The sequence below is a fragment of the Xyrauchen texanus genome, chromosome 28, assembly GCF_025860055.1.
Source record: "Xyrauchen texanus isolate HMW12.3.18 chromosome 28, RBS_HiC_50CHRs, whole genome shotgun sequence".
NCBI lineage: Eukaryota > Metazoa > Chordata > Actinopteri > Cypriniformes > Catostomidae > Xyrauchen > Xyrauchen texanus.
In genome coordinates, this window is record NC_068303.1 from 37,878,773 (window position 1) to 37,893,548 (window position 14,776).

The 14,776-nt window shown below is 38.1% G+C and overlaps 1 protein-coding gene across 2 annotated transcripts in view; it reads left to right on the plus strand.

The window, feature by feature from the left end:
- gnpat (glyceronephosphate O-acyltransferase) overlaps positions 1–14,478 on the plus strand; it is a 120,049-nt gene extending 105,571 nt beyond the window's left edge. Inside the window, exons 14-16 of one of the 2 annotated variants that reach the window (XM_052095509.1) lie at positions 3,109–3,202; positions 3,294–3,352; positions 13,275–14,478. In XM_052095509.1, the coding sequence (XP_051951469.1) occupies positions 3,109–3,202; positions 3,294–3,352; positions 13,275–13,318 (197 nt within the window). In that variant the 3' untranslated portion in view covers positions 13,319–14,478. The remainder of the gene's footprint in view (positions 1–3,108; positions 3,203–3,293; positions 3,353–13,274) is intronic. The other variant, XM_052095507.1, reaches the window with a different exon arrangement.
- Positions 14,479–14,776: the final 298 nt, after the last annotated feature.

Consider the following 14,776-nt stretch of genomic DNA (forward strand, 5'->3'; position numbering starts at 1 on the left):
TGCTTAAAAACATACTAATGGCTAAAGTCTGATAACACTGTATTCAGCACAAACTATATTTAGTTTTGAAAAAACTAAAATTTTAAGTCACTGAAATAAGGTCATATAACAGATACTAAACATTTGTCCACAAGACTTTTGAGAACTGGATACTTTCTCAACTTTAGCCTAGAGTTTTTGCTACAAAATGATGTGAAAACCATCCTGATCACTCATTCATACAAAACAATATAGTAATTTAACTTTTGTAAGACAATTTTAGTGTTGAAAGATAATGTGCGAGGAGGCGTGAACGATCATGAATATGGAAGTGATTTACACCTGAGAAGACAAAGACCCTCCCCTGGGCCTATCAATGAGGGATAGAGAATAAATGTGAGGAGACTTAATGATCCAAATCAAGTTTTAAGTTAAAAGAAGTAATCTGACTATATATTTTCTTTACATAAAGACTTTACTTAATTTTAGACCTACACTACCGTTAAAAAAAGTCTCTTCTGCTCACCAAGACTGGATTTATTTGATCCAAAATACAGAAACAACATGAAATTTTTACAATTTAAAAGAACAGTTTTCTATTTAAAAATATTGTAAAATGCAATTTGTGATCAAAGCTGAATTTTCAGCATCATTACTGCAGTCTTCAGTGTCACATGATCCTTCAGAAATCTTTATAATATGCTGATTTTATAATATGGGCATATTTAAAGTACATTTTACTCATTTACACCTGAACACATATTTGCAAGCACAAGCTTTGTTGATGATAATGAGGCAGCATAAACGCTATTTAAAAATAATGTAAACATTCATATAATTTTATATCATATTACATATCATATTTATAATATACAGCATACAATTTATATACCTGCTTTAAACGTTCATTGGAGTCCCGCTCTTCTTCTGAGGAAAATGTGAACTCTTCCATAATATCCTGGAGCTTTCTTGTCTGTGTATAGTTGCAAACGCGAAGAAAAATGAATTAAATGTGTTTAAATCAAACCTCACAGTCGCCTGTGTATCGTTACAAACATGCAGAAAAGTTGAGTTGTGTTGTGTTTACATTAAACCTCAGAGTCGGGGGCGTGTACATTTGCATTGATCGTCTCAGCACATTAGCGTATGAATGGCGCGCTCTGCTGGTGGGTGGGATCACATTACAGATAATTAGATAGCCTAGTAAAAACTGTACATTGCATTGCAGGAGAATATTTGTTTTAAATTTGAATTGTTTTATTTAAAAGTAGACAATTTAAGCTTTCTCTAGACATATGTTTCATGTTTGTGTGATAAGTATTCGCAGAGTTTCAGTTCATTTTTGTGACATGTTTCTGAAATATGCTCGTGAACACAGAGACTGCTGAAAGCTCACCCTTTTTATTTTCTTTATTTTACAAAAGCACAAGATTTTGTTGTTGTTGTGAGTGTACACAAATAAAAGTAGACCCTTTATAGTGTCTAATGATGTCTTAACCAAAAATGATGTAGTATTTTAAATTGTTTCTGCTGTAATGACGAAAATATCCAGCAGGACTCGCCAGCGCGTCCGTCGACCCCAGAGGGTTAAGTTGACTGACATTGTCGATGGGCACAGTACATGATGACATGGATGATGCAGGTTCCAATGTTGGACTTTGCTGCTTTATGTACTGGTCATTATTCATATTGGCTACCATGTTGATGGAAAAACAAATCAAGCATATTCATGTTATTGATTCTTTATTAAAAATATGATGTGAAGACCTACTTTCTAAATATCTATTTGTTTACTATGTTGTTTTGATATGAGTGTTGTACAGTAGCTAGAATTACTGACCTGCAATGTCTCTTGTATGCAATGCATGGCTTATTTCTATGGAATGCATTGCATAATAGAAGAGAAGGTGGCTGTGAGAAAAATGTAACCAAAATATTGCATAAGTATTGTAACGCATGACTTTCCATAACAATTAACTTTTAAATTAATTTGCTTTTTTGTTACTTTTTTCAGTGATTAACTCAATATTCTACCAAGTTACTTTTAAAAGTAACATTACCCAACACTACTGGGTGTCAAAGAGTTTTAAGTGGTTCTTGGTTGAAATTTGATAGAACTAAATTTTTTGTTATATTGCAGTATGGTTTGGGTGACCTGACAGTATTATTCAATTATAAGATTGAATGTAGGTGTGGGCAGTGTGAACACATTCGTATTTCACAGTATGAATAATACAGTATATATCAGGATAATGGTAAACATTATAATAGTTATTTTTGGAAATGCATCAAAGTGTTATTTAAAAAAAAAAAAAAAAAACATTGAGTGATACCTAATTTTGGATATTCCAGTTAATTTAATGTTACAATTTAATTTATATGTTAAAAAGTAATTTAATTTCATCTTATTATTGTCACACATTAAATACTGTCATTCCGCCTAGCAATCCAGGCTATGACAGTCCACATTTTAGTTAAAGGTGCACCAAGCTCATTTCTTTTTATGATTGGCTGGCTGATACAATAGTTGTCTTTGACTGTATGATGACACATCAGTGTGGATGCAGCATTAAGCAACAGCAAAGGTTTACGGCAGGTTTTTACACGTTTTACAATATTTAAATGAATGCCACCGATTTTCCCCTGAAATCCTGATTATGATCCTGATTATGTCTAGGCTTGGTTTTCAGTAACTGATGCCACTGTAGAAATACTGTATTCACAGTCATACATCCCACCCACAATTAATCAATAGTGACTATTCACAAATTACATTTATTCCACAACCAAAATTGTCTCATAATAGGAGAGTTGCAGAGATCAGCTGAGTAGTAATCAGCTGGTCATGTGATCTCAACATGGTCACCATGAGGGGGCAACCCTCTCTATGTTGAATATAACAGCTTTTTCAAGGCCACTGTCACCTTATAGATTTGTCGAAAGTTATTTTCTTAGGGGTAAAAGTCTTTTTAAAAGAAAATGTAAATCTTACCAGACAAATAAATTAAATTCAAAATAAAGCAGGAGCTACTTGGGGTATGGTACTTCCAGGCTGCTGTTAAACTCTACTGCTCCTAATGCTTGAGTTTGATTCTTGTGTTTTCTCTTTGTTTGTCGTCATGGTATCAGGGCATCTGAAGTGTTATGAAGTGTTATCCTCAGACCTACAAAAGAATGCTCTAGCAGCTCTACTGAAGCTCAAAGTTGTGAGGAAAGTCAAAGAGTAAGATATCAATATATCTTGTACAGATGTGCATTTGAAATGTTTAACTTGTTTTTGTGGTTTTCTAACTTATGTGACCTCTCACTCACAGAGATCAGGTGATTTTGAAGGTGAACAAGACCGCTGTAAACTCGTTGGTGGATATGCTGGGTAAGAGTGATGTCATATTCTCTTAAAACTGTATGATTAAAACATGCACTTCTTGGTCATAATGCCATTTCTTGTCATTTGAATATATTGCTTATTATTATATAGGGGAGATGAGGGCTAGTTGTCAGACAGGGAAGATGTCTCAAGGGCTATATCCCATTATCAATAGGAGTTGGAGTCAAAAGTCCAAATGCGCAAATATGTTTTCTCTTGCAGTGGTTTGGTATGTTGGTATCAAATACCTTGTTCATAACTCTCTTAAATTATTATTATATTTTTTGTGAATTTTTGTATTTTTTTTTTTTACCTCCAACGTAAATTTTCACTATCATTTTGTTTTTTTTAATTTACATTTTTTATTGATTCAAAAATACACAACAGAGAAAAACACATACACATCTAATCAACATTTAACATTTAACCCCCACTAATATCACCCCCAACGAACACCCCTGTGGTCACATATCATAATACACACACACACACACACACACACACACACACACACACACACACACACACACACACACACACACAAAATAAATAAAATATAATAAACATACATAATTCAACTAAACTTCTCTCTCCACATCCCCTCCCTGAGAGTACCCCAAAAACATCAAATAACAGCCCCACTTCCCAACAAACAAGTCCCCAAACCCCAGCCTTCTACTTGCCACCTCCTCAAAATCTGTCACCCTCCCCATCTATGCACACCACTCCGGAAATGAAGGCGATCCACTTCATCCTCTTAAAATAATTTGTCTGCCAATCATGAAACTGGTCAGATCCTAATTTTTTGTGTGTTTATCCCCCAAATTTATGACCGCCCCATCACCATCAAGTCTGGGGCAAAGTAAAATTTGAGTGCCCAAAATGTAATGCAACTCTGAACCTTCAACCAAAATTCTTGGATCTTAACACACCCCCAAAAGGCATGAGTTGTGTCTCCAACTTCTGATTGGCAACACAGCAATTGGGTGTGTCTTTAAAACCAAGCCTATACAATCTAGAGGGGGTCCAATAGAATCTATGTAAAATCTTGAATTGAATCTCTAGATGCAGACTAAGTTTTTTAGAATCTTAGCCCACATTCCCTCCTCCAATACCAAGTTTAAATCTTTCTCCCATAATTTCTTAATAGAAGTTAAAACTCCAACCCCCAGACTCTGAATTAGCAGGGAGTAATACACTGATGCAGTAAATACCTCTCCCAGAGTATCTGCCACTTTAGGGGTGTGTGCTACTCCCAAAAACAATACAGAGCAGGTGGCGCAGCTGTTAATACCTATAGATCTGAGATCTGGGAATCCCAATATGTTGAACCAAATTTTCAAAAGATCTCAACACTCCACTCTCATATGGGTCACAGTAACCCCCCGAATGCATAATTGTAAAACAAAATCTTGGGGACGCCAAGCCCACCTATAACAATCGGCCTATGTAACTTATTAAAATGTAATTTAGGATGCCTACCATTCCAAAAGAAGGACTTCGCTATGCTATCAAATTGCTTGAAATAGAGGGGGATATCTACAGGAAGAGATTGTAACAGGTAGTTACATTTTGGAATACAATTAATTTTAATAACATTAACCTTCCCAATCATATGTACAATTAATGAAGCCCACTTGCCCACATTGCTCAAACCTTTTTTTAAGGGGTCAAAATTAACTCCAAATAAATCAGACAAATTTGCTGAGAATAATATGCCCAAATATTTAATGCTCTGTTTGGGCCAATGGAAGGCACCTAGCTGGAAAGCAGTTACCGGGCAGCACGCTGTCAGAGACAAATCTTTGGATTTAGAACATTTGACTCTGTTCCTAAGAACTTGGAAAAGGAATGAATAATTCTATGGAGGCAAGGCATGATCAATAATAAAATATCATCTGCGTAAAGCAAAAGCTTATGCGCCACACCTTCCTCCACCACCCCTGGAAAATCATCTTCCCTTCTTATCATGGCTGCTAATGGTTCCAGTGCAAGACAGAACATTAAAGGGAAGAGGGCGACCCTGCCGGGTGCCCCTATCCAGAATCAAATAATCTGAAATTAATCCATTTGTTTGTACCACCGCTAATGGGTGTCTATAAAGTAACTTAATCCAACCAATAAAACTATTCCTGAACCTGTATATTTCCAAAATCTTAAAGATAATACCATTCTACCATATCAAATGCCTTTTTGGTGTCAAGTTGAGAGCTGTGGCCCCGAATTAACCCCACCTTACCTATATGTATAAGAGATGTCATAACTTAATTGGTTAGCCAGAAATTTTGACCATATTTTTTTAACATCTAGCTGGATCAGGGAAAGTGGACTGTAACACTTACACTTGCTTGGATCTTTGTCCTTTTAAGAATCAGACTGATCCGGGCTTGTCATTGTTGGTGGAAGCTTTCCATTCTATAATGATTCTGTATAAACGTCTAACAAAAGTAAAGGCAGTTCTGTAGCATAAGATCTAAAAATCTCAGCGGCAAAGCCATGGCCTTAATTACCTTGCTAAGCTGCTCCCAAAGTTATCTCAGAATCAAGATAATATTTTTGCTCATTCGTAATTTTAGGGAGTTCTAATGATTCCACAAAGTTTCTAATGTCTTCATCAGTAGACGAAGATGTGGAACTATAGAGATCAAGATCAAATTCTTAAGCATTATTAATATCAATGGCTGAGGTAAATATTTCATTACCAGCAGATTTCACTGAGGGATTGGTAGAAAAAGACACTCTCTGCTTTATATATCTAGCCTAAAGTTCCCTGCTTTGTCCACCGACTCAAAATATGACTCTCTTGCCCTGAATAGCCAAAACTTCACCTTCCGCGACAAAATATTATTATATCTGTATTTCAATCGGATAAATTCTCTGAGGCCATCAGATATAATTTGGAGCTTCAGCTCTGCCTCTGTACTTTTAATATTCCCTACCAACTCCACGTTCTCATGCTTTGGATTTTTTGGTGAATGAGGCATACTGTATGATCCCCCTAAGAACCACCTTGAGTGCCTCCCAAGCCATGCCCACAGAGGATAATGAGGACCAGTTGGTCTTTATATAGACATTATTTTCAGCCTTTAGCATTTGTTGGAATTCAGGATTTTGTAAAAGGGATACATTAAAGCACCAACTATATGACTTCTTTTTCTAATTATGTGGGAACACCTCTAAACTCACCATCAGCATCAGATGAAATGAGGGACTTGGATAAAAATAAAAAATCTATCTAGAATAAATCTTATGGACTGATGAAAAAAATGTATAGTCCCTACCAGATGGGAGACCAAAAGTATCCCAATATCTGTAAGACCAAGATGTTGCTTTAGGGGGCTTACACTTTTGCTTCACTATGATCAAGCACTGAGTCCATCAATAGATTAAAGTCTTCCCCCAGAACCATACAAACAGAAAAAAGAAAAATGTGCGCATTAATATCCTAAACAGTCCATGTACACGAGAGCCCCGCAACAACTTTGCCATCAGATTGCTCAAGTCCGGTACTTCTATACAAATTTTGTGAGACAGAATTACACAACAGAAAATAATCTAAAAAACAGGTGTAGAATGTGTCGATTCATCCACATAACTGTTCCAAAGGTGTGTTCCTCCACAAAACAAAATCCAGCCGCTAGGCGGAACCAGCACAAAAAGAAACTAAGGTGACAGTCGGACAGTCAAGTGAATGTTCAGAGTCAGGCTCACGTGGCTGTTACATGAGTGGAATAGATGCTTTAATCCCTCCAATATTTTCCAAGAAATGTTACACAGAACAAACTCCAACCAATAGGAGGTATAAGCACAAAGAACGTACAGATTCATCCACAAACTGTCCCGAAGGAGTGTTATTCTACAAAACAAACTCCAGGAACCAGCACAAAAAGAAACTAAGGTGACGCTCTGTTTCCTCGGACAGTCAAGTGAATGTTCAGTGAGTCATGCCCACTTAACTGCATAGAGAGCATCGCACACTGACTTACTAATTCAATTGACTTCATGAAGGACATCGCTTGCTGTGAGCATGTAAATATTTTGCGGCCATCTATTCTCAATTTGGCTGGGAACATCAGTGATCAGCGATCATAATGAACTTGATGGAATATAGCATGGTAGAAGGTTACTTAAGTAACCTTCTACCATGCTACTTCAAAGCTTTGTACGTAGTTAACAGAATTTTTTAATTAATACAAAATGTACCGGTAGCCAATGTAACAACGATAAAATGGGCCTAATATGATCATATTTCTTGGTTCTCGTTAGCACTCTGGCTGCTGCATTTTTAACCAATTGAAGTTTATTTATTGATCTTGCTGGACATCCTCCCAGTAATGCATTACAATAATCTAGTCTTGAGGTCATAAACGCATTAATTAGTTTTTCGGCATAAGCAACAGAGAGCATATGTCGTAATTTAGTAATATTTCTTAGGTGGAAGAATGCGGTTCTACAAACATTGGTAATTTTATTTTCAAAGGACAGATTGGTATCAAATATAACACCCAAGTTCTTTGCTGTTGAAGATGATGTAACAGTACATCCATCGAGAGTCAAATTATATTTTAGCGGCTTGTTTATAGAGGTTTTTGTTCCAATAATTATTACCTCTGTTTTGTCAGAATTTAGTTTAAGGAAATTTCTGGCCATCCAATCTTTTATTTCATTGATGATATACTGCTAATTTGGAGAATTGTGAAATCTCATCAGGTTTTGAAGAAATGTAAAGTTGGGTATCGTCTGCATAACTGGAAACTTATTCCATGATTCCTGATAATATTTCCCAGGGGAAGCATATACAAGTAGAAAAGAAGAGGCCCTAAATCTGATCCCTGTGGCACTCCATACTTTTGTTTGGTTTGACAATTCCTCATTTACATGGACAAAGTGGTAGCGGTCCGCTAAATAGGACCTAAACCATGCTAATGCATCTCCACAAATGCCAACATAATTCTCTAACCTATTCAAGAGAATGTCATGATCTATCGTGTCGAATGCAGCACTAAGATCTAAAAGCACTAGAACTGAAATGCAGCCTCAATCAGATGATAAAAGCAAGTCATTTGTAACTCTAAGTGCAGTCTCTGTACTGTTATGAATACTTTTTCTAGTATTCTAGTATATACTATTTCTTTGATACTTTTTGTAGTATTTTCAACATAAAGGGAGATTTGAAATTGGTCTAATTAGCCAGCTCTCCAGGACTAAGTTGGCTTCATAATAAGCAGTTAGATAACTGCCATTTTAAAGTTTATTGGGACATGTCCTAAGGATAGCGAGAAGTTAAAAATATTAAGAAGAGGTTCTAAGATTGCAGGAAAATACCTCCTTTTAAAGGGTTAGTTCACCCAAAAATGAAAATTATCCCATAATTTACTCACACTGAAGCCATCCTAGGTGTATATGACTTTCTTCTTTCAGCCAAACACAATCAAAGTTATATTTAAAAATACCCTGGCTCTTCCAAGCTTTGTAATGGAAGTGAATGGTTCCTTAGATTTTGAAGCCCAAAAAAGTGCATCCATCCATCAAAAAAGTAATCCATAAGCCTCCAGGGGGTTAATAAAGGCCATCTGAAGCGAAGCATTTTTGTAAGGGCAATATCCATATTTACAACCTTATAAACTATAATCACTGGCTTCCGATAACGACCGTCTGCTTGTTCACAAGAGAGTCGAGTTCCGGCATATGACGTTGGCGTAGTGAAAACTCCGGTGAGAAGTGACAAACGCAGAAGCGCAGAGGATAGAGCAAATCAAAACACCAGTCACGAATTAGAAGACAACAACGTGGATTTTTAAAGAATATTGTCAGAGGATTTTGCTATAAATGAAGAGGGTTTTTTTTGCCCAGTCCTATTTGATTGAACTGGAGTACACCAAGCAGGAACTCCGGAAGATGGAGGAGGCTGCAGCAGCGGCACAAACAAAAGAATCTGGTAGACGGAGAGTACGGGAGACGTGGTGGTGCTCATGCAGGAAATGCGAGGTAATGCCAACAGAGGCTGAGAGTGGTTTGCTGCCATGAATGGATGATTGGAATAACTGGATAGATGCATGAACACCATTTTAAGATACATATCTTTAATACAAATCTACAGTATAGCTAAAACTACTCGCTACTTTTCGCCGGTTTCCTTTGGTAAACAACGCGTGCTTCCTTGTCAATCACTTCTCATCGGTAGCGATGGGTCTTTCGCGAACATGTCGGCTCTAAGAGCCAGCTCTTGTAGGTGAACGTTTGGAGCCGGCTTGCATATCAGAAGACCCGAATCTATTTATAAAAATATAAAAGAAATTAAGATATGAATAATCAAAAGGTTTAAATGAATAGAATTAACAAATTCAAAGAATGAAAAAAGAAATAAAATAATATAGGCCTAAATGCTCAAGTGCACACATTCGTTCTGACTAACGGCCTCACCTGTTGTTCCTGTCAATCAGACACGGAATGTGTCAACCAATGAACCAAAGATGCGTGAGGGAGGGCGAAGCCCACTTACTCAAACACAGTCACACACTTGGCAGCCGAGGAGAGAGAGGAAGGACAGCTGTGAAAACAACAGCTGGAAAGTGGAAAATGAGTCTGAAGCACAGTAGCATTTGTTTGTATTTTAACAATGTAGACCATGTTGGAGCACAGTGTAGAATTTGCCAAAACAAAACTTCCGAGCCAGGCAATGCTCCAAGCAAAAGGACAAATATCCAAGCGAATGTAAGAGTTAGTCAAATTTCCCTGATCCAGCTAGACGTAAATATATTGTAAATTGTTTGCTAACTGATTAAGTTATGACATCTCTTATACATATAGATCAGGTGGGGTTTATTCGGTGTTGCAACTTTTCTGAAAACATTAGGCGTTTCATTAATGTCACGTGGGCAGTGGCGAATGAGCAGACTCTGGTTGCCATCTCGCTTGACAGCGAAAAGACATTTGATATGGTAGAATGGGATTATTTTGTACGATTTTGGGAATGTACGGGTTCGGAAATACTTTTACTGGGTGGATTAAGTTACTTTTATAGACACCCGGTAACGGCGGTACAAACAAATGGATTAATTTCAGATTATTTTACGCTGGATAGGGGCACCCTGTAGGGTTTTACCTCTTTCGCCATTATTGTTCTGTCTTGCCCTGGAGCCATTAGCAGCGGCGATAAGAAGAGAAGATGATTTTCCAGGGATGGTGGCGGGAAGTATGGCGCATAAGCTTTTTCTTTACACTGATGATATATTATTATTCGTCTCTGACCCCACTAGATCTGTGCCTTGCCTCCACAGAATTATTTAGTTTTCTAAGTTCTCAGAGGATTGGTCTAAATCCAAAGCTTTGGCTCTGACAGTGTAACAGCTTTTCAGCTGGGCCAAACAGGGCATAAATATTTGGGTGTTTTCTCTGAAAATTAGTTGGTTAGTTTTTACCCTTTTGTGTGTGTGTGTGGGGGGTGATTTTTCACCCAATTTGGAATGCCCAATGCGCTTTTACGTCCTCGTGGTCATGACCTCTGCATCCGAGACAGTCAAACCCACGCATCTTATCACGTGACTTGTTGAGCGCATTGCCACTGAGACATAACGCGTGTGGAGGCTTCACACCACCCACCGCGGCATGCACACTAAACTCACCACGTGCCCCACCAAGAATGAACCACATTATAGCAACCACGAGGAGTTTACCCCATGTGACTCTACTGTCCCTAACAACCGGGCCAATTTGGTTGCTTAGGAGATCTGGCTGGAGTCACTCAGCAGGCCCTGGGATTCGAACCAGTCAACTCCAGGAGGGGTAGCCAGCATCTTGACCACTGAGCTTAAGGTTATTTTTAATTCAAATGAATTGTATTAAAAAAATGTAACTACCTGCTACAATCTCTCCCTATAGATGTCTACCTCTCTTATTTCAAGCAATTTGATAGCATAGCGAAGTCCTTCATTTGGAATGGTAAATGTCCCAGATTACATTTCAGTAAATTACATGGGCCAATTGATAAAGGTGGGCTAGGCCTACCCAAGATTTTTTTTATACATTCGGTCTCAGACATTTGGCTCATTGGTCACTCCCACCTGAGCGAGCTCCTCCCTGGTTTTGTATTGAACAGGAAGTTATTGCCCCTATTTCGCCATTACAAAGCCTTTCTATCAAACTAACCGGAGAGAAGTCAAGCTGTTGGAACGCAATCCCCCTGCACACGGTGGTGACATCACTCTGCTTACATTTAATATATTATTTACTGTCTATAAATGTAATTAATGTTAACAAATTATACATCTTTCCAAAGGTCTAAGGGTGTGTGTATGTATGTATGTATGTATGTGTGTATATACACTCACCTAAAGGATTATTAGGAACACCATACTAATACTGTGTTTGACCCCCTTTCGCCTTCAGAACTGCCTTAATTCTATGTGGCATTGATTCAACAAGGTGCTGAAAGCATTCTTTAGAAATGTTGGCCCATATTGATAGGATAGCATCTTGCAGTTGATGAAGATTTGTGGGATGCACATCCAGGGCACAAAGCTCCCGTTCCACCACATCCCAAAGATGCTCTATTGGGTTGAGATCTGGTGACTGTGGGGGCCATTTTAGTACAGTGAACTCATTGTCATGTTCAAGAAACCAATTTGAAATGATTCGAGCTTTGTGACATGGTGCATTATCCTGCTGGAAGTAGCCATCAGAGGATGGGTACATGGTGGCCATAAAGGGATGGACATGGTCAGAAACAATGCTCAGGTAGGCCGTGGCATTTAAACGATGCCCAATTGGCACTAAGGGGCCTAAAGCGTGCCAAGAAAACATCCCCCACACCATTACACCACCACCACCAGCCTGCACAGTGGTAACAAGGCATGATGGATCCATGTTCTCATTCTGTTTACGCCAAATTCTGACTCTACCATCTGAATGTCTCAACAGAAATCGAGACTCATCAGACCAGGCAACATTTTTCCAGTCTTCAACTGTCCAATTTTGGTGAGCTCTTGCAAATTGTAGCCTCTTTTTCCTATTTGTAGTGGAGATGAGTGGTACCCGGTGGGGTCTTCTGCTGTTGTAGCCCATCCGCCTCAAGGTTGTGCGTGTTGTGGCTTCACAAATGCTTTGCTGCATACCTCGGTTGTAACGAGTGGTTATTTCAGGCAAAGTTGCTCTTCTGTCAGCTTGAATCAGTTGGCCCATTCTCCTCTGACCTCTAGCATCAACAAGGCATTTTCGCCAACAGGACTGCCGCATACTGGATGTTTTTCCCTTTTCACACCATTCTTTGTAAACCCTAGAAATGGTTGTGCGTGAAAATCCCAGTAACTGAGCAGATTGTGAAATACTCAGACCGGCCCGTCTGGAACCAACAACCATGCCACGCTCAAAATTGCTTAAATCACCTTTCTTTCCCATTCTGACATTCATTTTGGAGTTCAGGAGATTGTCTTGACCAGGACCACACCCCTAAATGCATTGAAGCAACTGCCATGTGATTGGTTGATTAGATAATTGCATTAATGAGAAATTGAACAGGTGTTCCTAATAATCCTTTAGGTGAGTGTGTGTGTGTGTGTGTGTGTGTGTGTGTATATATATATATATATATATATATATATATATAAACAGTAATTTTTAAATCGTACTTTGATATACAAGCCCACTGGAAATTGATATCCATCAGGTGCTTCCAGTGTAAACAGTCCATTGACAATAATGGGCGCTTTTGTCACAACATGCCATTTCGCTGCACATACTGACTGGATACCAAGGTGATATTGAAAAGAAAGTAAACTAAAGTACATTTTTATATTTTCTCACACAGAAGACTCTTAACCCAGTTGTTTTTGTGATGCTATGATGTATTGCTATGGCATTTGTATTGCAAGGGTTTGTATTCTATTTTCCAGCTACACTCATCTTTATCATATTTTTCTCTGTCCCACAGGAGGTAAAATTCCTACCCAGAAGCCGGTCCTCGCTCGTCTATAAAAAAAACAATTCTCTGGTCTCTGGAGGGCCAAGCCAAACTAAATGCCTTCATTAACAAAATGCCAAATTAACAAGGCTTTGCAGCCTACTAAGGATACCTGTCATCGAGCTGCAAAGGGATGTTACGGGCTTGCCATCTGGGACTCCCAGATGGGGAGCCGGGTCTCCCACCATGCTAGAAGCTCACTTTTTTAATCTCTCTCTTCAAACTTGACAGCATGTTGCCATGTCTGTGATCAGTCTCCAAGCTTTGTGTTCATCAGTCAGTGAATTTACTTAAAATTTTACTTTTAAACTGGTCTGATGTTGCCAAGTTTATGACCTTTTTCTTTCCTATTTTGGTAATTTTTGGGTGTTTATTTTCTGTGTTAGCACAAACAAGTCTTTGATCTAAAATGCTGTTTCTGTTTGTTCCCATGAATTTGTGTTGGGTCTGTTTATCGATTTGTGTGGGGATCTAATTTTGCCTTGCCTTATTTGAATTATTCTCATTTTGCACACCATTTTTCAGTATATTTGCACAGTAGATATGGCCGTCTGTTGCAATTTTTGTGATCTGGGTTTTTAGGGAACATGTTACAAAATGTCTATATAAAAATAAAAAGTGTTAATATAACTATTCTGATAAGCCAGATATTCCATTGTCAACACTGCCATTCAACGTTGACATGCCTCTCACAAACTAAAGAGCTTTTTTTTTCTTTTTTTTTTTTTCTAATGCAAAATAACAATGAATAAAGCAACAGGTTTTATTTTATAAATGGCACATTATTTGGATATTGTACAAACATGTACTTGACTTTAGGGTTGGTGTTAACTTACTGAAACTGTTTATAGGTCTCATCACCTTTTTTGATGTTATAATAAACCAGACTTTCAGATATTATTCTTTCAATTTAATCTTTCAATTAATTGAAATGGTGTCAATGCAGGTTTTGAATTTCAAAAATGAACAAAATGTAGCTTTTAACAAGTTTTTCTTGTCAGTTTAGTTGGGAGAGTGCCTTCATACACAACCTATTTGAAACCTCTCTATAATAATGCCAATATTTAAATATTGGCTATGGTGTTTGAGCCCCGCCTGTTTTGGCGCGAAACTGACCACTATAAAAACCTTTGCTTCAAGACAGCGATCATCTCGTCTTGAAGCCCTCTACCCTTCGCCATCAATACACTCAAGTCAGCGGACGGAATCTTCACGACAGCGAGAAGACTCCGCCCCCCCTGCAGTGCTCCGGCAAACGTCTCTCCGCCTCGCTGTTTGACGCTTCGCTGGTGAAAGGACCTCAGCAACCTGATTCTCCACAGCATGTTGACAGGTGTATAGTGTCCTTTTAAAAAGCAGTTGTATTTGTGTGATATAAATGTATCATAATATTTAAAAGAGTCACTTAAGCGTTCACGTCTTTTTCAAGATGTCGTTCTGTAAGTTTTCCTTGTGCGAGAGACAAGCATGAG